The sequence below is a fragment of the Strigops habroptila genome, chromosome 3 (assembly GCF_004027225.2).
Source record: "Strigops habroptila isolate Jane chromosome 3, bStrHab1.2.pri, whole genome shotgun sequence".
Classification (NCBI taxonomy): Eukaryota; Metazoa; Chordata; class Aves; order Psittaciformes; family Psittacidae; genus Strigops; species Strigops habroptila.
Window position 1 is genome coordinate 2,251,715 of NC_044279.2, and position 24,898 is coordinate 2,276,612.

General features: G+C 46.6%; 1 protein-coding gene across 3 annotated transcripts in view; it reads right to left on the reverse strand.

The window, feature by feature from the left end:
• The window catches only part of EXOC4 (exocyst complex component 4), a 396,577-nt gene that overhangs the window by 270,422 nt on the left and 101,257 nt on the right, over window positions 1-24,898 (reverse strand). For 2 of the 3 annotated variants that reach the window (XM_030480709.1, XM_030480710.1), the window contains exons 8-9: window positions 15,619-15,764; window positions 10,116-10,204 (exon numbers count right to left, since the gene is read on the reverse strand). In XM_030480709.1, the coding sequence (XP_030336569.1) occupies window positions 10,116-10,204; window positions 15,619-15,764 (235 nt within the window). Of the gene's footprint in view, window positions 1-10,098; window positions 10,205-15,618; window positions 15,765-24,898 lie in introns of all 3 variants that reach the window. The other variant, XM_030480711.1, reaches the window with a different exon arrangement.

A 24,898-nucleotide genomic window follows, 5' to 3' on the forward strand; every position in this document is an offset into this window, starting at 1 on the left:
TGGTATTTTGGGGTTTCATATTAAGAAAAGGACCATGCAGTATCTGACAAGCTTCACAGAAGCTTACTAGAGGTCCTTAGGCTCTGAATAGAGAAGAACACCGTATGGGTTCAAAGACTAAAGCAAGAGCTTACCAAAGACTGACTTAGAAGCCCTGAACAGGGATCCAAAACCAAAGAGTGAAATACTGTCAGGGTTGAAGCTTGGAATGAGTTGCTGAGCCACATCAGGGAGCAAAGGACAACCAAGATGTGCTGCCAGGCTTGTATAAGGTCCAGCCTATGAAGGTAAAGGTGCAAGCTAAGAGTGAGCTTCCTTGATAATATGACCACTGCTGAAAAGGATGCAGTAGCTGCAGGCACTGCCAGGTAAGAAACAGGACCAAGAATGTGGCTGTGGTGGCTGCTGACAACCATTAACTTCACGATCTTTGCCTTCATGAACAATTTCACTCCAAAATCAGTAGTAATAAAAAGAATTACATGGTCATTTTAAAAAGCAGATGGATGCCTCATCCCTGGCAGTGTTCAAGGCCAGCTTGGGCACAGGGGCTTGGAGCAACCTGCTCTAGTGGAAGGTGTCCCTGCCCGTGGCGGGGGGTTGGAGCTGCAGGAGCTTTAAGGTCCCTCCCAACCCAAACCAGCCTGGGACGCTATGACTGCTCGTTTCTCCCTCTCTTGCAGTAGACATTAACTGGCACTCTCTGAACTTGCTGGAGTCAGCAGATATTGACCTGCCATCAAAACCAACTTGTGCTGCTGTAGCCTGCTCGAGGTCCCTGGCACAAGCTAAAGGAGAGATTCCACAGCCCAAGCCTGACTTTCAACACCTTGTATCTGCTCTAAAAGTTAGAAGAATTAAGTGGGAGATACAAACCCCGCTTCAAACCCTCTAGAAATGACAGAGATGCCCTGCTTCTTTTCCACAGAGCCCGATGGCCAAGGTCAGCCTTTAATAAGCTTTAATACACATCCTTAACATCAGATGAAAAGAAATTACTTAGAAAACACACTGGCCACGTACTCACTTAAAGGAACTGAGACCAAGTGCTGTGTCTAGTAAAGGGATTGCATTGCCTCCTTCCCCTGGATAGAAATATTTTGACTGCTTAAAAAAAACACTGAAGGATTCTCATAGAATCATAGAATGGTTTGGGCTGGAAAGGACCTTAAGATCATCTAGTTCCAATCCCCCTGCCAAGGGCAGGGACCTAGACCATGATTCTCAAAACACATGGATTGGAAAAGGTCAACTAACCCCACGAAAGCAAAGCAAACCTGTTGCTATAAATCAGATGCAAAGTGTGTTCTCCCTAACACAAGGCTGAGGGAATCTGTTGGCACAGCGAGGAGGCACTAACACAGCAAAAGGTCTCTCCCACTTCCATTTTTAGGTCTCTCCCTTCTCTTTTTACCTCCCTCTGAATTGCTTGTAGCTTCAATAACAATCTCGGAGGCAAAGAAAATCAAGAAACAAATTCTTGCTTTACACATAATCCCCTTTTCGCTGTCAAGTGCCTGACCCCGGTTTGATAATCTCATTTCCTGCAAATCACAAATGCTGGAAATTTCAGCTTCCCAGAGTGTTAATTGCGGCCCTGCTCCATTGCTAATCAAAAAATGGGCTGTTTTGCATGAAAATGCTGCTCTAATTAATTCTCAGTCATAAAGCACCCTGGTTTTAATAACCCCTCCTTGATTGGATAGCCTTTGAAGAGACGGTGCAGCTAATCCTCTAACGCAGAGAAAACACACGCAGAGGAAATAAGAAGTGGGCTTACAAGGTCTGAACTAGATGATTGCATTAATACTGTCACACCACAAAAAAGAGATTCTCTTCCCCTCTCCTCTCCCCCTCCCAAAGCTCAAAGGCAAGTGTGATCCTGTGTAGCATGGGGAGACAAAAGCAGCTGCGTGACAGGAGATTCGTAACATCCCATCCTTCCCCCTCCTCTGCACAACCAACCTCCTGATTCTTCAAGCAGTTATTCCCCATCCTTGTCTAAAGGGTGTCTTCAAGCAGGACTGGCCACTTGTCACAATGTCTCCTTTAAGCAGACAAGAATTCTATTGCTTCCCCCCCACTCCTCATTGCCTCTGACTGACAACATATTATCATACCCAGCTCTAAAAGGTGCTGAACCGCGTTTTCATTATCCAAGACGTCAAGATTGGTTCTTGTCACGGGTGAACACAGCTGGCTCCCTCCGGCAGCCCTTTGGTGAATCCAAATGGAACAAGGCACCTACAAATAAGTGCATTTTCCCTGGACGTGGCCTTACATTGTGCCCTTGTCATAGCAGATACCATTCGTCTCCGCTGCTAGTTCTTGGCGTTGAAATCTTAATTAGCAGAGGTTCTCCTTCATTTCCTTAATTACTTAAAACCTTATGGTGAGAAATAGTCAGGCTTGGACTGAGAATAGATGAGCAGCATGGAATCATGGAATGCTATGGGTTGGAAAGGGCCTGAAGACCACCCAGTTCCAACCCCCTGCCATGGACAGGGACGCCTCACACTAGACCATGTCACCCAAGGCTCTGTCCAACCTGGCCTTGAACACTACCAGGGATGGAGCATTTACAACTTCTCTGGGCAACCTGTGCCAGTGTCTCACCACCCTGACAGTAAAAAACTTCTTCCTAAACTTCCCCTGTTTCAGTTTGAACCTATCACCCCTTGTCCTATTGCTGCAATCCCTGATGAAGAGTCCCTCTCCCCCATACAGGCAAGTAACTCAAATCCACTCCTCAAATTTGTATCATAGGGATGTTCAGGGCTTCCCATTGATCACCTGAACAAGAAGAAAAAATCCACGGAGTTTCTACTAATAAGAAATGAGGTCAAAAAAGGAATATCCTGTCTCATTACAACAGATTGTTGTTTCACAGCCCAATCTGCCATCCTTTGCCAGGGTGGGATGTAGAACGGTTTGGGTTGGAAGGAACCTTAAAGCTCCTCCAGTTCCAACCCCTTGCCATGGGCAGGGACACCTTCCACTAGAGCAGGTTGCTTAATAATATACATTTAGCTTTGTAGCCCTCCTACCAATGCACTGGGACCACCTCCTGGTCATTTAAACTTAGAGAAAATGGGTAATTCTCATAACCAACAGTTACACCTGAACCATTGAGCCAAGGCCCAAACTTCTAGCAAGTTGCACTGCAACCCAGGAGACCAACACATGATCAATATCCCTGGCAGTGTTCAAGGCCAGGTTGGACACAGGGGCTTGGAGCAACCTGCTCTAGTGGAAGGTGTCCCTGCCCGTGGCAGGGGGTTGGAGCTGGATGAGCTTTAAGGTCCCTCCAACCCAAACCAGTCTGTGATTCTATGACTATTAAAAGACATTCAGATAAAACAGAATGTTGCACGTGGTAGGTGGCAAACAATAAATCTTATATATAATATAGCTAAAGGACTGGCCAACTCAGAGATGAGTGTTGCTTATTTAGAATCCACAAGAGACTCTTGCATTTGATTTTCATTATAGAGTTTAAAATTAATTTTAGATATTACTCTACAACCCTCACCTGGGTTCTGGGTATTGAAAATCACCTTTGACAAAACCAAACTTAAGGAACTGCAGCAAAGTGAAGCAAGGGGAACTTCTCCACAGTTTTTACGTAGAAAGAAGTGTATAATGCAGCACAGGGATGTTCTGCACAGAAACTGCTTAAATAACAGCATAAAGAAATAGAGGATTAGTGCTGTTTCAGTTCAGCACACTAAATGTGCCCAGTAGTTGGGGGAACCCTGCTTTAGGGCATGAATTTCATTCTTTGGTCTATTAAACACCTTACAGAGAAAGTCACTTCACTTTTCTCTACCTTCCTTGTACAGGAACCACTTCCCTACCTTCCAGTGACAGAAAGAGCACAAACTCATCTGCAAGATGTCCAAGTAGTAGGATCAGAGAGAACACAAGTGCTATATATATGAATATACATCAACACCACAACCACCACACCACCACAATTCAGAGTCAAACCAGTGTGATCTAACACAAGACTAAAAGGTGACTCTGGCATTCCAACTCTAACTCTGCTCCCTTTGTCCTTCCCAGGATGATGGATCACACACCACAGCTTGCACAGCTACAATTCAAACTAGATCCTACTCTGTGGAGACACTGAGAAGTTTAATTAATGAAATGTTTTGAGCTTCCAAACAGAAAGAAGTACCAAGCCCAGATTTTAAGAGGTGCTGAGCAGATGTGGGGTCCATTAACATCCAAAGGAACAGCAGCTGCATGGGAGCACTTCACATTTCATTCCTATAAGCAGCCCAGATGTCCAACAGCAGCAAAGCTGACCTTCAGCTGAACTACCAGGGCCTGCACACACACAGATAACGGAGGAGCCGGATGCTGTCTCCATCCTCATCAGCACCCGCGAGGCTCTTCAGATTTTCAGTGTATAAAAATGTCTTTTTCCACTTCTACTGATAAACTCAACTGAGGCCACGGTCACCATGAGCACAATATTCAGCTTTATGGATTCCCCATGGGAACAGGACTCTGAAACAATACCTGATGGATCTAGAAGGAGCCTGCAACTGACACCACCTTTGACAAAGTAATACCATGATAGAGTCATAGACTCAACAGAGTCATCAGTTCTGCACCCACCTGAGCATCATTTCTGCTTCTGAAATCACATCCTTCCTGCTGAATTATGGAAGCATTTGTCCGATCTCTGAGCCCACAGAAGTAATCACAGAATCATAGAATCGACCGGATTGGAAAAGACCTTTAAGCTCATCAAGTCCAACCGTTCCCCAGCACTGCCAAGGCCACCACTAACCCATGGCACTGAGGCCTCGGCTACATGGGGTGTGAACACTTGCAGGGACAGTGACTCCAGCCCTGCCCTGGGCAGCCTGTTCCAATGCCTGAGCACCCTCTGGGGAAGGAATTGTTCCTCAGCTCCATCTAAACCTGCCCTGGTGCAGCTTGAGGCCGTTTCCTCTTGTCCCATCCCTTGTTCCTTGGGAGCAGAGACCAGCCCCCTCCTGGTTCCAGCCTCCTGTCAGGCAGTTGCAGAGAGCGAGAAGGTCCCCCCTGAGCCTTCTCTTCTCCAGACTAAACCCCCCCAGGTCCCTCAGCCGTTCCTTATCACACTTGTGCTCCAGGCCCTGCACCAGCTCCGCTGCCCTTCTCTGGCCCCGCTCCAGCACCTCAATGTCTCTCTTGCAGTGAGGGGCCCAGCACTGACACAGGATTCGAGGTGCAGCCTCACCAGTGCCCAGCACAGGGGGACAGTCACTGCCCTGGCCCTGCTGCCGCACTGATGCTGGTACAGGCCAGGATGCTGGTGGCTTCTTGGCTGCCTGGGCACAAGCTGCTCATATTCAACCAACATTATCAGCCAACAGCAAGCAGCGCAGTGCACGGCTGCTGGGGAGACATCTCATGCCCTCAGAGCTCTCCTACCCTGGGTCTTCCAAATCCCACACACATAAGCTATCCACAAGTAAAGAAGATCACTAGCTCGGATTAGGCACCTTCTGAAATAAAGATTAGCATCCACTGAGCTTTTCCTCTTCAGTTATGGCTCCTTTTGCTCCTGTTGTTTGCTTACAGTTATTTATCATTATTTTTTAATGGACTGGCATCTCCAGGATCCAGCTCCTGTCCCAGCCACAGAAAATGGAAACATGTAAACCCCTGGAAGACAGACTTCAAGGCACTTATCCAAAGCAACTGTGCTGGTGAAGGCTGCTAGATCACATCCAAACTAATCCTTTCGGGTGCATACAATGCACAAATCACAGATGTACTACTGTTCAGTACAATGAAATTAAAACTTGGATTAGGGCTTTTATGAAACACTACCAGAATACACAATGAGAAATCCAGACATGCATAGATACTATCCAGATCAATGGTCTTTCTCCTTATTTTTGCTTGAAACCCTGTTTTCCAGCCACCAGTTACATTCCATTTAAAGAAACAACCCCTCAAGGCCCCTGCAGAGCATCTCCTGCCTCCCTGTGATGCCCCAGTGACACCCTCCTACCACCTATGGTCCCCTCCCACGGTCCTTGACCTTCTCCCTCAATGGCAAGAAACCACATTTTCCATTTATTCCCAAGAAATCCCAGGTAATTGAAGGCACCAGTGGAATGAAATAAGGTGCACGCATGGGATTCATTCCACCAGCCAGCAACAACAGTGGTGAAATACAGCAACGTTTTAGCCTAGTTTCCAATGAAAATAAGAGTTATCTCATCTTCTGGCTGTCCCATCCTCACAACAACAGAGTTGGTGAGCCAATTCCTGCCACAACTGGCAGAGGAATAGATCTTTAAAGCAATAAATCTTAGAGGTTTTGTGAAAACAGGCAGCTGTGCAGATGGAAGCAGGATAAATGCGTGTCTCCATGGAAGGAGAAGCTGCAGTGAGGATGTGCTAGACCTACCAGCCAGGCAGCAACCTGCACCTTTGCTTCCACAGCATGGGGCTGCTTGTTCAGTATGTGCTCCGCTTGATCCAGCCACGGAACATGCTGCTTTCTCCTTAGGGGGTGTTTCAAGGCCATGGACAGGCACTGGTGGATGCCAGCAAGAAAGAAGTGAGGGGGATGAAGCAGGTTTAGACATGGGGAGAAGTGTGGCTAATGAAGGAAAAGTGTTATAGGAGAAAGGAGACACATCTGAGATGAACAAGGCTTCAGTCATTCAGCTGCTCATGGAATAAACTTCCTTGGTTATAAAATACACCCACATTATTTAAAACAAGACTATAAAAGGAACATCATATTTGAGAAATGGCAGGAGGGTTCCAACAAGGAAAAAGTAAATTGCCCATCCAGCACATGGAAATAAGGAAAGGAGAAGCTTAGTGATGGTCATTGCTTGTTTTGTCCAGAAGAAACCACCTCGGACACTACTTCCGACAACAACCTGGGGACCCACATCTGTGTTAGTCTGGAAGGAGATATTTCAGTTATGTTCTTGCTTTCCCCCTTCTTTTTAATGACAATTGTCAAACAACTTGTGTGTCCATCTTCAAGGGGAAAACACATGGCTTCAGTTTTCCTCCTCTGATTTCAATGGAATAAGACACAAGAATTCCATCTCTAAATCACTCACAGCACATCTCTGCCTCCCGCTGAGGGATAACGTGTGCCTTACGCGCCGCACTATTTCAGTCCAAATGAAAGACGTTAATGACAAAGCATCCCTGATCTTCACAGATTTTAAGGCTATTTAAATTACATTCTTATTTCAAAACGTTGGCATGAGCCAAACTTTTATGGGATCTTTCTTTTCCTAATGCATATGTTCTCTTTGAAGATTTCCTCACAAGCCACCCTCCTCCTGCTGCCACTGAAAAACTATCCCCATGGATAAGGCTGTCAGGAAGAGCAACTGTGTGGCATTGAGAGAAGAGAGAGTGTCACATGCCTGCTTTCCAGTAACCTGATTGAACAATCAAATTGTATTTCTCTTGAAAAGAGGTAAGAAAAAGAAGGAAATATCAAAATGCAGATCTTGCTGTGGTTGGGATTTTGGGAAGATTAATGAGCTACCTACAAGGGAACAGCAGCTTATAATAGAAAGAGAGGAGAGTACATTTTTAACATCAAGTTCAAAGGGAAACTTTTCTTGCTGGTTCAACTGCAAAGATTTCTCAGCAAAGTCATCTCATCTATTGTCCCTGTTGACACCCTACTTGGACTTTTTGTCACCTATTGCATCACGTTCAAACTCTTCCAATTCATCCAGAAAGGGCAACATAATCTTGTCCCTATCCACACTATTTCCTGTATTTTGTCCTTTACATCTTTGTCAGCTCACAGGCTTTGTTCTTTCAGCTCTCTTCTGCATTCTCTGCTCTTGAAAACGCTCACAATCTCTCACTTATGATAGATGTTACCCCAAGATTCCTCTGATATCAATAAGGAGTCAATCTTTCATGGAATCTGTAAAGAGTTCTGAACCCAGGAAGCTATTCTGAGCCCAAGGAGCTATTTAAAAACAACCCCTCTAACAGAAATGGTAACCACAAAACCACCCAGATCTCAGCCACAAGCACCTGAAAGAGGACACAGACCTGGAGTCAGTGCTGTTCTCTACTGTGTTTTTAAAGCAACATGGAGGACTGGTCACGTCAAGGTGTGGAGGCAACTGGGAACAACAGAAAGCAAAAGGACTCATCCCAAAGAGACCTGAAATTTTTGAGGCAAGTGCTGCAGGCTCCCTGATGGTCCCATCCCTGCTCCAAACTTACTGCTCTCAACAGCTTCAAAATGATTGGCTTTGAGCCCACATTTGCCCCATAAACTTTGTAACAGAGTTCTTAGCTGTGGAGAAATAACTACTTAAATCCTGCTACCCACTGGTACAATCACAGCCTCCTAGATTGGTTTGTGTTGGAAGGGACCTTAAAGTTCATCTAGTTCCAACCCCCTGCCACGGGCAGGGACACCTTCCACTAGAGCAGGTTGCTCCAAGCCCCTGTGTCCAACCTGGCCTTGAACACTGCCAGGGATGGGGCAGCCACAGCTTCTCTGGGAAAAGTCTGTGCCAGCGCCTCAGCACCCTCACAGGGAAGAGCTTCTGCCTCAGAGCTCATCTCAATCTCCCCTCTGGCAGGTTAAAGCCATTCCCCTTGGCCTGTCCCTACATCCCTTGTCCAAAGCCCCTCTCCAGGTTTCCTGTAGCTCCTTTAGGCACTGGAGCTGCTCTAAGGTCTCCCCTTCAGGAGCCTTCTCTTCTCCAGGCTGACCCAGCCCAGCTTTATCAGCCTGTCTCCATAGGAGAGGTATAAGAGAATGCTGGTGCAGTGTAACATCTTACAGTTCACAGTATCCTACTGAACTGGGTAACTTCTTTCAGTTAATCCTGAGCACAAGAGCACGTGACAGATTCTGAAGGTGAAAACCTGAGTTTCGAAAGGTAAAGAGCTGCGATATAAATGTGTGTAAATGGTGATACCATCATTTAAAAGACAGGTATCTCCACTTTATTTTATTCTTATAGGCTGCCAGATCATAGTGTGGGCAACTCTCAACTCCAATACATCTTTATCTTGTATTCTTCCTTCACAGTCCATCTAGAAGTATCTGAATATTCACCACAGAGTGAATCATTATATCCTTAATCATCAATACTAAGATCGTCTCTGTAGAGTCACTTAAGTGATGCAATCTGTCCACAAGAACACTGCCCATCTCTCAAAGCTTCTTTTCGTGCTCCTGTGGGTTTAACTTTTCACTGAGAACAGCCAAGTTATACAAGGAGGAAGAGAACACAAAGTCATCCAAAAACTCCCTTGTAAATCATAAAACATCTTCAACTAAAAGCCGAATGGAAATTATCATGGGTAAGATTTCAAGGAGAAATTCTACCTTTGTCCATCACTGGAATATCTGAAGTACGTATATTATTTTCTTGTTATGATTAGCCCAGTAAGAAACTAGAACAGATGATACAGAAGTCCTGTTATACATTATTACGACAGCCCTAAGATCTTCCCTTGATATTGCTCCCAAAACCAAGACTACTGTGAATTAGACCATTCGGGAAATAAACACACAAGGATGCCATGCTCGGAGGAGAGAACACTTCTCTGTGTGCATACAGGACTGGCCACAAGCCATATAAACAAGCACAAGTGGTCCAGCTCTTCAAATTCACCACTTTCAAACACTCTGCAACTGCTCAAGTGTTGCACAAAAGAAAGAACTGGTCCCTTCAGTCCATACAACAGAAACCTGCAACTTCAAGTATGAGATGACCAAGCTCCCAAACCAATCCAGGGCAACTATCACATTCAGCATATGATGTAAGGAAATAAATTGCAGATAAGGAAGCAGATATTAGCTCCAAGTACCCATAAGGAGTGCTCATGATGAGACTGGCTGCATTTCACCCCTTGTTTTATGACTATCTTTTAAACACCTCAACCCCATCTGAAAATGCAGAGGGGATAAAGAGAAACCTTGTAGCTTTGTAACGTAAGAATAAATAAAGCTTAAAAATTGGAGAGATTTAGACAATCAGTGTGGCAAACTGGAGAAGTATTAATACTCTGACATAGCATGAACAGGATATTGAAGCTCCTGCAAAAGAGAATTATCCAAAGCAACACATTATCTACTTGCCCACCTTGAAGTTCTCCACTTCTGCTGTAGAGCTCCCTTCTCTGCTCACGCAAATAGGCACTCATGCTGATAGCATGGGAGGAGGACTCAAACCTGGAATCAAAGAAAACAAAAAAGGCAGTCAGTTTGCCATCCATGGAAGCATCCTTGTAAGCACCAGGCAGCTCTAAACATAAGGACTTGCTGCATGTTGGAGCAGAATTATGCAGGCAGACAAAAGCATGGTTTCCTATAAAACCCATCACCAACACATCCCATTCTGCCACCTCTGATCAACCCAGCTCTCCAGCAGCCACCCATGACGAGACAAAGCACAGAGATGCTCTTCAACTGAGAGCAGCCAGGTATTTAAGCAGGAATGGCCCCAAAGCCTGGTAAAATCCAAACCAAAGCTACAGGCTAAAACCAGCTAGATTACTAAGTGACCAATACATAAAAAATAAGAGCTAATAAACAATGTCCTGGGAACTAGGGAGCAATAAATTATTAAGTATTTATTGTATGGCTCTAATACTCCACAAGGATCAATTTGAGAGGCAGACATGAATGTCTTTCAACTGCGGTAGCCCCATACTCATTGATAGTAAAATGCCACAGACTGGGCCCTGACCCAACACCACAAGCACTCAGGATGTCTCAGGGCTTGCCATGCCCTGAGCTGGGTGTCTCTGTGGTCACAAGTGTCCCGTGGCCAAGGACCTTGTGCCTGACCTGCCTGACCTCAGGGCTGGGGACACCCATCTTGGCCAAGGGCTGCTGCCCCGGGCAGGCTCTGCCCAGCAAACACCAGTCACTTGTGTGCCCCGGGTGGGCACTGGGCAGTGCTGCCACTGGTGCTGGGGACCAGGGAGAGGGGGCAGGCGGTGGGGACAAAGCATCTTCAGATGGCCAAAGTGGACACAAGACTTAGAGGGAAAACATTGTTCGTGAACATCAAACTCCTCAGGGTAAAGACCTCAAGATATTGATGGTTTGCTGTAACACCCTTCACCCCCCTCCTTTTGCTAAAGGAAGAGGTGCCCAGAAGGAATCTGGAAACACAAGCATCCCATCAGAGAAAAAGGACAAGCATTTGTAAGCATTCTTGTGCAACAGTGTTAAGGTTATTACTATTAATGAGGCTTTTCTGCTTTAATTGTGACTGTGACTGTTAGTATTATCGCAACTGAACTAATAACAGTCTATCAAAATATAACAAACACTTGAGACTTTAATTAAAGGAACAGGGAATTCTTGGCTTTGTGTTTATGATGGGCTCCCTTCTGCCCCTAGTGAGATACTAAGCGTAATGTTAGTATCATGGCCTCGAGGTCTTCTCCAGGCAACAAACCCAGAAGCATCAAGGTCAAGGCAAACTACAGCAACAAACCTCTGTCTCCTCCTTGAGACAGCAACTCAGATTATTCCTGAGCCTTGCAGTAGCTTTTGCTGCAGGATTTAATCACATTCACTGCTTTCCCACAGCCATCCAGTTTCTACTTTGGAAGAAAATCATGGAATCATAGAATCCTAGAATGGTTTGTGTTGGAAAGGAGCTTAAAACTCCTCCAGTTCCAACCCCCTGCCCCGGGCAGGGACACCTTCCACTAGAGCAGGTTGCTCCAAGCCCCTGTGTCCAACCTGGCCTTGAACACTGCCAGGGATGGGGCAGCCACAGCTTCTCTGGGAAAAGTCTGTGCCAGCGCCTCAGCACCCTCACAGGGAACAACTTCTGCCTCAGAGCTCATCTCAATCTCCCCTCTGGCAGGTTAAAGCCATTCCCCTTGGCCTGTCCCTCCAGGCCCTTGTCCAAAGCCCCTCTCCAGGTTTCCTGGAGCCCCTTTAGGCACTGGAGCTGCTCTAAGGTCTCCCCTTCAGGAGCCTTCTCTTCTCCAGGCTGCCCCAGCCCAGCTCTCTCAGCCTGGCTCCAGAGCAGAGCTGCTCCAGCCCTCGCAGCAGCTCCGGGGCCTCCTCTGGACTTGCTTCAACAGCTCCACGTCCCTCTTGTGCTGTTGCCCCAGAGCTGGATCAGGACTCTGGTTCGGGGGGGGGGGGGGGTCTCCCCAGAGCGCAGCAGAGGGGGAGAATCCCCTCCCTGACCTGCTGCTCACACTCTGGGGGTGCAGCCCAGCACACGGGGGGGTTCTGGGCTCAAGCGCACACTGAAGTCGGTTCTTAGGGAGCTTCTCCTCACCCAACACCCCCAAGTCCTTCTCCTCAGGGCAAAATTACTTTGTATTTATAACATTTGCTTACAGCAAACTACCACAGGCCACACCACAACTACCTGCATCCATCCATGAGTAAAACACAAGGTGGAGCCCTGCCCTAAGAGACTTGTGCAGTAAGAAATTAACACAGATATTCTGATGACAAGTGGAAGGCTCCTCTGGTTTGGACACAGCTAACGGAAAGGCAAGAAAAATCCTGGCGTGAAAAGCACTGAAGATGGGAGAGGAGGCAAGAATAACACTCCATCAAACACGTACATCCGTCAGCGGACTGAGAAATTCCATTTCAACAGAGATTTCCATAGATATAGTGACAGCTGACAGAAGACAGATAACCAAATAAGAGATGCCAATAAATGCTGCTGTCACTGCAGTGACGGCAATGACATGGTGACAAGACCATGAGTGGTAGGAGACGTGCTGCTCCTGTGAGGTTATGCACCTTGGCTGAAAACAATTATACCCACCTTCAATCTCAGCTGACAAACTCAGAGAGAGCCTTAAACTGCTGCAGGTGAAACAGCATCCTTATTTCTCAAGCTTAAACTGGTCCATGTGCACCCAAGAACAGACACAGTAAGAAAAGGTGAACAGCCCTGTTTTGTTCCGATAGATATCTACAAGTCAGAGTACCCAAACAGCCATAGGAGCACTGAAAAGAAAGGGTTGGGGGGAATAACCATGGGTTGACAGGAGCAGGAGGTATCTCTCATACCCTCCAGGCAACAGTTAACCTTCTAATAACAGATTACACAGACAGCTCATCCTGTGAGAGGGGGAGAAGACAGTGCAGAAGACTTCAATTTCTAACTGGGATCTTCAGTACTATGAGAATACAACCACCAGATCCACATGCCCAACGGGTGCTCAGGCATTGGAACAGGCTTCCAAGGGAAGTGGTGGAATCAGCATCCCTGGAAGCGTTCAAAACCCATGTAGATGAGGCTGGATGCAGGACTGCAGTGGGTTCTCACCAGAGCAGAGACCAAAATCCTCCAGAGGTCAAAGAGAATGAGCAGCACATGCAGTCAGTGCAAGAGACGATAACTCAGCACAGCCCCTTGAATCTAGGTGTAGTAACAAGACGATCTCTCCCCTCCTAAGAGTGCTGCTCACCCACAACTCCTCTTCACGTCTTATTCTTGCACATCTTACTTGTTCTCCCAAATCCTTCGCTTGGCCACTCAGTTTCTCATCCTCTCTCTTACACTCTCCTCCCAATCACTTAATTCTTTCTGTTCTGCACTCCAAATTAAAGGAGTTAGTGATAGGATTAACCGCTTAGTCTATCTGGTAATTATACAGTTATCTTAATTCTCTTTGTCCAGTCGCCTTTATCACACTCTTTAAGAGGTCCTGAATTTACCGTGGATCAAGACAGGCGCAGTGTATCACTGCACGCTCTGCAGCAGCACTGCAATGGGATCCCAGTCCTGAGATAAGCCCTGGATAGAGCTACAGTATAAACACCAGCAATAGATCCATAATGGAAAACTCACCGAGGCTTCAGCTTTGGGCATTAAATCTCCATCTCAATCCTTACACTCCCCGTACAGCTCTGGGGTCACAGAATCATAGAATCAATGAGGTTGGAAAAGACCTGTAAGATCATCGAGCCCAACTGCCAGCCCAGGACTGTCAAGCCCACCATTAGCCCTTGTCACCGAGGGCAAACTGAGCTCCCCTCATGATCTCCAGTCACAGCCACCCCTCATCTGCCCTCTCACAGTGGCCCATACTATACAGCTGCTGCCCCTATCCCTCATGGCCTCTCCTGCTCTCCCCTCATGAGCTCCCCTCATGGCTGACCCTGCTCCCCCTCACGATCTCCCTTCATGGCTGACCCTGCTCTCCCCTCATCATCTCCGCTCATGGTGGCACCAGCTCCCCCTCATGAGCTCCCCTCATGGCCACCCCTCCTCTCCCCTCATGAGCTCCCCTCATGGGCTCCCTTCATGGCCGCCCCTGCTCCCCCCATGATCTCCCCTCATGGGCTCCCTTCATGGCCGCCCCTGCTCCCCTCATGATCTCCCCTCATGGCCGCCCCTGCTCTCCCCTCATGAGCTCCCCTCATGGGCTCCCTTCATGGCCGCCCCTGCTCTCCCCTCATGATCTCCCCTCATGGCCGCCCCTGCTCTCACCTCATGATATCCCCTCATGGCCGCCCCTGCTCCCCTCATGATCTGCCGTCATGGCTGACCCTGCTCCCCGCATAATCCCCCCTCATGGCCACCCCAGCTCTCCCCTCACAAGCTCCCCACATGGACGCCCCTGCTCTCCCCTCATCATCTCCCGTCATGGCCGCCCCTGCTCTCCCCTCATCATCTCCTGTCATGGCCACCCCTGCTCTCCCCTCATCATCTCCCGTCATGGCCGCCTCTGCTCTCCCCTCATCATCTCCCGTCATGGCCGCCCCTGCTCTCCCCTCATCATCTCCCATCATGGCCGCCCCTGCTCTCCCCTCATCATCTCCCGTCATGGCCGCCCCTGACCTCCCCTCATGATCTCCCCTCATGGCCGCCCCTGCTCTCCCCTCATGGCCACCCTGGCTCAACCTCATGATCTCCCTTCATGGCCGCCCCTGCTCCCCTCATCACCTCCCCTCATGGTTGACCCTGCTCTCCCCTCATGATCTCCCCTCATGGCCACCCCGGCTTACCCTCATGATCTCCCCTCATGGCCGCCCCTGCTCCCCTCATGAGCTCCCCTCATGGCTGCCCCTGCTCTCTCCTCACAATTTCCAACATCAGAAGGACATGGAGCTGTTGGAGCAAGTCCAGAGAAGGCCACGAGGATGATCAGGGGCTGGAGCACCTCCCGTATGGAGACAGGCTGAGAACATTGGGGCTGTTCAGCCTGGAGAAGAGAAGCTGCGTGGAGACCTCAGAGCAGCTTCCAGTGTCTGAAGGGGGCTACAAGGATGCTGGAGAGGGACTCTTCATCAGGGGCTGGAGTGATAGGACAAGGGGTGATGGGTTCAAACTGAAACAGGGGAAGTTCAGGTTAGATATAAGGCAGAAGCTCTTCCCTGTGAGGGTGCTGAGGCGCTGGCACAAGGTGCCCAGAGAAGCTGTGGCTGCCCCATCCCTGGCAGTGTTCAAGGCCAGGTTGGACACAGGGGCTTGGAGCAACCTGCTCTAGTGGAAGGTGTCCCTGCCCGTGGCAGGGGGTTGGAACTGGGTGAGCTTTAAGGTCCCTTCCAACACAAACCAGTCTGTGATTAGCAGCCAACACGGTGCAGTACTTGAGGGACCAAACACAGCTTAGGCACAGCTTTAACCTCGTCCCAGCACTTACTTGAACAAAGGGTTTTTAGGTCTTTGCGGTTTCTTCTTCGCGAAAAACGCAGCAAACTCCCTCCCCGAGCTGGTGTAGCTGAGCTGGGTGGATGGCTCCGAGGCAGTGCGGGTGTTCTTCATGTCCAGGTACTCTGTCAGCAGCATCTGAAGATGAAGGTGAAGCAAGAGGCACTCAGCACTTGAAATAAAACATTATAATTTTATTATAATAAAGCATTATAATGTAACTTGAATGTTACGGATTTTTAGCAAAGACTGGAAAACTAATAAAAGTCTTTCAAATTAACAGAAACCAGGCTTTAGTTTCGGAAATGTGATCCCAGGGATTTAGACGCCACTGTCTCTAATTTGGTGAAAGCTTGTTTTACATTACTTGACCAATTCAATCTGCTACAAAACCCTGATGGCACCAAAAGTAACTTGAAAGAAGTCCTACTTCTCACCAGACTGATTCTATAAGGAGCAGAAGCTGGGAGATGGTGAGTAGGTTGTTGGCTGGGGATATACCACAGCTCTTGAAAACATTAAGGTTAGCAATACTGAACTGCTCAATTTCAAAAGCATATTTTATATATGTGCATGTGTTCCTATATATTTTTTACATATTTATATGTAGAACTAGAAAACATCCATGGATCTGATCAAGTGCATGTGCTGTGGGTCACATGCTCCAAAACATCCTGGCAAAGCTGCAAAAATTGCCCTTTAATAGCTCCCAAACCAAACTTGTTTCTCTTACCACTGAAAACATGAATTCCCACAGCTTCCAGCTCTGCCAACGTAGTTTAGGATTACTTCCCTCCAGCCCAACATAGTAAACGGGATGGAGGCTCCCTTGCTGAGAGACCTCACAGCCCTGAATGGTATCCTGGTATTTGATGCTATTTAAGCAACTCAATGGTGCAGAAGCAGAAACAGATTCCAAGTTATTCACTTCTAATTTCCTTTCAACTGAAGATGAAAAGAAACCCCTTAAAAATTAACTTTTGTCAGTGCATTCAGAAAGTCACTATTTGTTTTAAAAGAATTCTACCTATTTGGAAGCTATTAGTAATATGTGGCATTTTAATAATCATTAGGTGGTCAAAGCGAATCAAAGAGAGCTGTCTGTAGTGAAAGGAATACATCAGGACTGTGCTGGCTAAGTTGAAATAGATTACACAGAAATAAATATCTAGGTAAATGGTATCATGCCCCTAATTAGAAATAATTCAGGATAGCTTGGGAACAAAACTAATACAAACACAAAGAAACTTCAACTCCTGAAACATCTCAATTAAAACTTTACCTAAGCACAAGCTTTGAAAATAGATGTTTATTGTTAAGAGTCAAAGTAATCACTGCACTCATTTTTAACAGTAATTTACCAAATCCGTTTGTATTCACCTATTTGCATTTCATCTTCTCTACTTAAATTAACAACCCCAAAATGGCCACAAAAATCTAATTAAAACCTCAAATTTAATCAAGTAAAACACTTCATTTCTTCCATTATGGATGAAACCTATTTATAATGGATTCCATGACTCTGGTGTCATTTTATATCCAGGACTAGGAAATGTTCAGTGTGTAATAGAGTACTTGGCTCCAAGATCAGTCTTCTAATAGCTAAAGGGGGCTATAATGAACCTGGAGAGGGGCTCTGGACGAGGGCCTGTAGGGACAGGACAAGGGGGAATGGCTTTAACCTGCCAGAGGGGAGATTGAGATGAGCTCTGAGGCAGAAGCTCTTCCCTGTGAGGGTGCTGAAGCGCTGGCACAGACTTTTCCCAGAGAAGCTGTGGCTGCCCCATCCCTGGCAGTGTTCAAGGCCAGGTTGGCCACAGGGGCTTGGAGCAACCTGCTCTAGTGGAAGGTGTCCCTGCCCGTGGCAGGGGGTTGGAACTGGGTGAGCTTTAAGGTCCCTTCCGACACAAACCATTCCAGGATTCTATGATTTTAACATGACAATAAGCTAACAGAGGTTTGAGCTAGGAACGTAATGAGTTATTCCTCCCAGTTAAAAAGGGGAATAGAGAAATAGAAGATGAGGTTTTGGTGAGATATTAAGAACTGCTCTGAAAACACCACAGGTGAGGAAAAAGAAGAAAAAAACATTAATTTAAGGCATGACTCAATACACCGGCCAGGATGGTTACACACAAGCCTCTGAACAACTCAAAAGCAGTAAAAGCAGTGAAAATAGGCAGTTTTGATAACTACTCTCCAAGTTCATCTTTAAGTTATAAAATTCAAGCCCGGCAGAAACTGCGCGAGACAGATCAAAGCTCTTTCTGCTCCAGTGCCCTGTATTCAACAGTTACACACATTCTTCAGAACAAAGTAATTAAGTGTAAGCATGGCTGAGCGCTTACAATGCATGGCCAAGCGGGACGGAAGACAGGAGAGATCTTCAACACTCAGTGTATTTGGCTTATAAGTGCAGCATGAAGATTAAGACCCTTACAATTTTTAAGCAGTAAGATTAAGATGTGGGCAAGTCAAAATCTTGTCCGCTACTTGTCTCAAAAGCAGCCCAAAGGTTTTGTTTCTCTCTGCACTGCACAATGCATGGCCTTCACCCAAAGTCAGCGGCCTGAACTGGAGACTGGATGGAGCAGCGCTGAGGAGAAGGACTTGGGGGTGTTGGGTGAGGAGAAGCTCCCCATGACCCAGTTTCAGTGTGCACTTGAGCCCAGAACCCCCCCGTGTGCTGGGCTGCACCCCCAGAGCGTGAGCAGCAGCTCAGGGAGGGGATCCTGCCCCTCTGCTGCGCTCTGGGGAGCCCCCCCCTGCAGTCCTGATCCAGCTCTGGGGCAACAGCACAAGAGGGACGTGGAGCTGCTGGAGCGAGGCCACAGGAGGCCCCGGAGCTGCTGCGAGGGCTGGAGCAGCTCTGCTCTGGAGCCAGGCTGAGAGAGCTGGGCTGGGGCAGCCTGGAGAAGAGAAGGCTCCTGAAGGGGACACCTTAGAGCAGCTCCCAGTGCCTAAGGGGGCTCCAGGAAACCTGGAGAGGGGCTTTGGACAAGGGATGTAGAGACAGGCCGAGGGGAATGGCTTTAACCTGCCAGAGGGGAGATTGAGATGAGCTCTGAGGCAGAAGCTCTTCCCTGTGAGGGTGCTGAGGCGCTGGCACAGACTTTTCCCAGAGAAGCTGTGGCTGCCCCATCCCTGGCAGTGTTCAAGGCCAGGTTGGACACAGGGGCTTGGAGCAACCTGCTCTAGTGGAAGGTGTCCCTGCCCGTGGCAGGGGGTTGAAACTGGATGAGCTTTAAGGTCCCTTCCAACACAAACCACTCTGGGATTCTATGAATCTATTCCCTACAGCTGGACAGTCAATGTTATCCAGTTGTTCTTTTCTCCTAGTCCTCATAGAGGATTTTAATAAGTTTCATATTTCGATGTTAGTAGTTGTGACCTGGCCATGTACTTATTAAAACCCACAGCAAGCTAAAACTTTAAAATCCACTTAAAAGAAAAGAGAAACCAGGCATCTTCCTGCCTATCTCAGCGAACAGGAGCTTTCCTTAACCAACCAAGTGAGGGATTCCATGATTTGGTCCCATAACACCTGATTAGCAGTCGCTAAGCCATCAATCAAAACCCTTGTTAGACATTAATCACATGGACGTACAGCAAGATTTATGAGTGACTGCAAAGTTTGCAACATCCCATTCATCTATAACAAGAGCTTTGACTTTCTGCTCGATGGTTGAATTCTGCCATCCATGTAGTGTTTTTCTATCAATGTCAAACAAATAAAGCTGTACATGAAGGAAGAGAACAAAGCACTCTTTCTTCAACTGCTCTTTGGAAATGAAAATTAATATGAAGTATTTGATGAAAAAAGCAATACTTATGGATTTGGAGGCTTAATTAAATTCTCAGATTACAAAAGGTCATATCAGTATGTGTAGCCCGTCTATCACACTGATCTGATAACAACTGACACAACGCTGCCTCTCTGAACTGCAAGGGGGCAAGAACAAATTTGCTTCTTTGTCTGCTTGCACTTGCCTGTGACTCTCCAGATCCACACTTCTCTTCTTCAGCTGAGCCCCACGAGATGTTGTGTAAGTCATTACACCTTATCATAGCCAAAACTGACCTACGAACAACGCACGGGCAATAAAACACGCATGGCCGCAGGGTGACAGCTACATTCATTCCTCATTTGTACCCCTTGTAAGGTTGTGGATAGGAGGCCTGAGCTCTGAATAAGCTCTACTCCACCAATTAAAAGCTGCAAATAGGTATTTCACATCCTCATACATTCTGAACTAAGGTGGATGCTGGAGTGTGGACAGTTTGCTCCATCAGGAAATCATGACACTTCCAAACTCTACACCTTTAACAGTGATTTTCATTACGCCTTCACGGATTTCCGGGGTCCAGAAAATCAGATAAAAACTACCACCACACCATGAATTTTGTGAGGGTAAATGGGATGAGCAGGTAATTACTGGTCTCGCCACCCCATACTGATCTGGGACAAAGTCACAGAAGAGATGATAGAAGACTCTATTAATAAAGAATTAAGGAAGAATAATAGAATTCATGTCCAATGACATGGATTTACAGAACATAGATCTTGGCTAAACATTATTCTTCTCATGATGACAAATTTAGGTTTAAATTAACAGAGATAAAGTTATATTTCCACCAAGGATCTGACAAAAGCCAGAACGCTCAAAGTCAATACAGCATCTCCTAGACGAAAACTGGGCAGGCACCTGACATGATCCTCAACTTAGAAAAGGAAATGAGAAGACCGTCAATACTGGATTTTGCAAGGTCCTGGAAAGCTTAATTCCTTTTTTCCTCTGTATTCCAAGGGAAATACTGTTACAGAACACTTACCTTTTATTAGATAGAAAACTAATTTTCAGCCCAAGTTCAGTCCATCTTCATTTTTAAAATGATAGTAATTAGAAGAAGCTAAATTAGAGAATGAAAGCATGTTCAAGTGCAGCTACAGCAACCCCTTTCTGGATCGAATGGACCAGAGCTTTTCCCACGTCACATTCCTATGGATATAATGACTACAGAAGGTTTGAAAAATATAATGTTTTGGGGCAAAAAAAAAGGCAAATAATAAAGTGAACACAGCTTGTTCAGCCTGGAGAAGAGAAAGCTCCTGAAGGGGACACCTTAGAGCAGCTCCAGTGCCTAAAGGGGCTGCAGGAAACCTGGAGAGGGGCTTTGGACAAGGGCCTGTAGGGGCAGGACAAGGGGAATGGCTTTAACCTGCCAGAGGGGAGACTGAGATGAGCTCTGAGGCAGAAGCTCTTCCCTGTGAGGGTGCTGAGGCGCTGGCACAGGGTGCCCAGAGAAGCTGTGGCTGCCCCATCCCTGGCAGTGTTCAAGGCCAGGTTGGACACAGGGGCTTGGAGCAACCTGCTCTAGTGGAAGGTGTCCCTGCCGTGGCAGGGGATTGGAAATGGATGAGCTTTAAGGTCCCTCCAACCCAAACCAGTCTGGGATTCTATGGATAACAGAATATAATTTACTTTTTCATTATTACTTTTCATAATATTATCAAGCTCCTGTAAGAATTTCAGTGTCAGCAGAGGTAAATCTTTACACCTAAGGGAAAAAAAAATGAAATCATGAACTATATGATTATTGTGTAAAGTTGTGACTTCAGCAAATTTGGGAATATTGAAGCTAATCAACAGCCAGAGATGGCCCCACTGAGATGATAGGTATTAATTAGCTAATTGGAAATGGCTACATAAAGCAGAGAGCTTTGCCAGAAGTAAAAGTTTACAGCATCGCTCCATATTAGTGTCACATATGGAATGCCAAATGAGAGCCTGGCACCCAGAAACAACGAGAGATGAGGGAAGAAGGGGGTGGAAAGGTGCTCATAAGAAGCCTGGAAGTTATTAAAAGGCTGGCAGGCATTACTTAGAGTGGAACACCCAGAAGCCATGAGCTCAGTCTCATTAGCTTAGTGAAGAGAAGGCGAAGAGGTTAGCGGAGAAGCCTGCAAGTGTGCATCGGAGGGCACTGAACTGATGAAAAACATCTTCACTAATGAATCTTTTATCAAAAACTCCAAAGGCTGCAAAGTTGAAGCTGGACAGACTGTGATGAATGCTTGGGCAAACATTCCCAGAGCATAATTAACCACTTACATCAAAGGTTACATTCTATTGTCTGTCACTGTTTCCCCCCCAACCCAGTCGAGACTGGATGCCTAAAGCACGTGCCCTCTTTCAGACAGGAGTATATTGAAGAAAGGACCACGGCTTGTTTTACACAGAAGTCAGGTGAGAAGATCACAACAGCTCCTTATCATCTGGGGCTCTGTTGATGCAGCATTCAAGGCAACTCTCATGCTCTTGCATGAAGGAACCATTAGATTTCAAAGTGCTGTTGCCACACAGCACCTTTAGTTACCATTTCCAGTTGATATAGGAAATAAAACCAGCTACTGGTAACTGTTTGGTGAACAGGTTTGTGCTAGTAGAAACTTCTCACCCAGGCTTGTCTTTGGCAACCACTGGGCATGAAACTACTAATGAAGGTTACTCCACCTATACTTTGAGGAAATTTAAGAGGCAAAAACAACCCAATATTCTCAGCATCTGAGAATCACAGAATCACAGGATGGTTTGTGTTGGAAAGGACCTTAAGATCATCCAGTTCCAACCCCCTGCCACAGGCAGGGACACCTTCCACTAGAGCAGGTTGCTCCAAGCCCCTGTGTCCAACCTGGCCTTGAACACTGCCAGGGACGGGGCAGCCACAGCTTCTCTGGGTACCCTGTGCCAGCGCCTCAGCACCCTCACAGGGAACAACTTCTGCCTCAGAGCTCATCTCAATACATTTAGAATTAACAATTGAAAGTGATATTTATTTTCAGCTTATTACTTTGACACACTGGGCAGCTGCAGAAACTGGCATTTCAGCTGTACCAACTTAGACTCCTCCTGAGTTGTAAGGAGGAAGAGACTTAACTGAAGGCTCTAGAGTTCCAGTTCAGTTACATCTAACAGGAGGAATCAGAAGCCAAGATCACAAAACAGAAGAGAGATTTCCTAACAGGATCTCAACGAGGAAAGTTGGTTAAAAACAGAACAGCAGATTCAAATTACCCTGCATCCCATGAGTGGGATGCACAAAGATGCCCGGGAACAGCAAATAACAGTGCCTCCATTGAGGAAAGGCACAACATGACTGAGAAGATAAATTCCAGCCACAGATGATTTCAGGGCAGCGAAACCAAAAGCAAATGATTCCTGAAAGGAAAAAGCTGGGAGTTCAAGTAGGATGCACTTACTTTTTGGTAAACATACAAAAAAAGGCATTCATGAAGCTCTGGAGGTATCTACCAGCAAAGTGCCAGAATAAAGCAAGAAAAGCAGTGTCACTCTATGCAAGACAGTGGTTCGTGGCCAATGACCCAGTAATTTGCTGTATCAAAACTCTTAATAATTAAAATACTGCAGTAATTGTGGATTTTTAGCCCCCAAAATGTAACAACTGATTGAATTCTATGAGCACGGAGCCTTCTGTGTGAGTTGTACCACGTCGAGAAGAGGGGCAGAGTCTGCACGTGGCAAACCTGACCAAGGAAAAAGCAATAAGGTAAGTCTGCAAGAACAAAGCCAATTTTTAGGTGCTGTGAATACTGCTTCATCCTGCACAACCTGCTTTATCTAATCCTCTTGCTTCCCATGAAATTAATTTAACTGAAACAGAATAATAAAAACCCTGCCACAATTAATTCTCTCAAGGCATCGCCCAATCTCATTATTGTACAAGAAGGAAGAATCCTTTTTGTTTTTCATTTTTTGGGGATAAAAAGAGTAAGAAATAACCCCAGAACTCTTGAGATAACACTATCACTGTCAGTGCTACCACATTCATTATCAATGCTAATTGTGAATTAGCACAACTATTACTGTAGACCTGTGAATGTGCATCTACCTCCAGGGAGGAAGAGAGGGAGGGAGGGAAGGAACCTCCAAACTACTTTCAAAACACCACTTCTTAAAAGCTGCTTTCATGGGCAATGAATCCTGCATCTGCTCATTGCTTTGGAAACCAGGACCTTTTCATTTCACAAGCTTTTGGTATCGTGTGTATGGACTTTATATCCTCAGCACCACAGGCTCTGCCTCTACTTGGCGTATAGATGAGGTGAAGTCACTCGAGACAGACTGATGTAATGGGTTTCACAGTTGCTAGCACAGCAAAAGCACAAACCATCCTGTGCTGTCACAGCCACCAGCATCAGGCTGTAGGCTCCTCGAATGAGCCAGTCCTCATTTGTTTCCCTTCCATGACAGCTTACACATCAATCCAGAAAGGGATTTGGTTGAGTAACAAGTGCCCAGCATAATGATTTCAACAGTGGTGTTTGCTGCATGTGTTCACTAATTTCACCCTCTGTTGTATCAACACCCCTGTGATGGATCATTATCACAGAATCATAGAGATAGAGGTCGGAGGGACCTCTGGTCCAACCTTTCCAGGCAAAGCATGACCTAGACTAGATGTCCCAAAACCGACCCTATCCACACCTAAGATGTCCCAGATGAATCTTAACAGTGTCCATATGTTGGGGAATCCACCACTTCCCTGGGGAGTTTATTCCAGTGGCTGATTGTTCTCATGGTGAAAAATGCTCCTTTGTGTCCAACCAGAATCTCCCCAGGAGTAACTTGTGCCCATCAGCCCTTGTCCTTTCCATGTGACTCTTTGTCAGAAGGGAGTCTCCACCTCCTTTGTAGCCACCCTTTAAATACTGGAACATGGGGATAAGGTCTTCCCTGAGCCTTCTTTTCTCCAGGCTGAACAAACCCGGCTCTTAGCCTTTCCCCACAAGGCTTCCCAGTCCTTGGATCATCTTTGTGGCTCTTCTCTGGACCTTCTCCAGCCTGTTCACACAAACAGTGGGGAACAAAACCGAACCCAGTATTCCAGGTGTGGTCTGACAAGCACCGAGTGGGACCATGACATCTTTATCTCTGCTGGTGATGCCCTTGTTGATGTTCCCCAGCACCCTGTTGGCTCTTTGCTGCAGCAGCACACTGTTCACTCCTATTGAGCCTGTTGTCCATTAGAACCTCCCATTACTAACTTGACCCCACTCCTCTGTGCAGCACCAATATCACAAGTTTTATCTTAACTTACACTTGATAAGCACCAAAAAGAAAAAGCTACTGAGAAACCACAGCAGGTAACATTACCTTCTGTAAGATGTGAGCAGGCATGTGCTGAAGGAGGGCTGCCTCTCCCTCAAGTCCTCAAGGGAGGCTTTGCAATTGCTTTCTAACTTCAGTTGC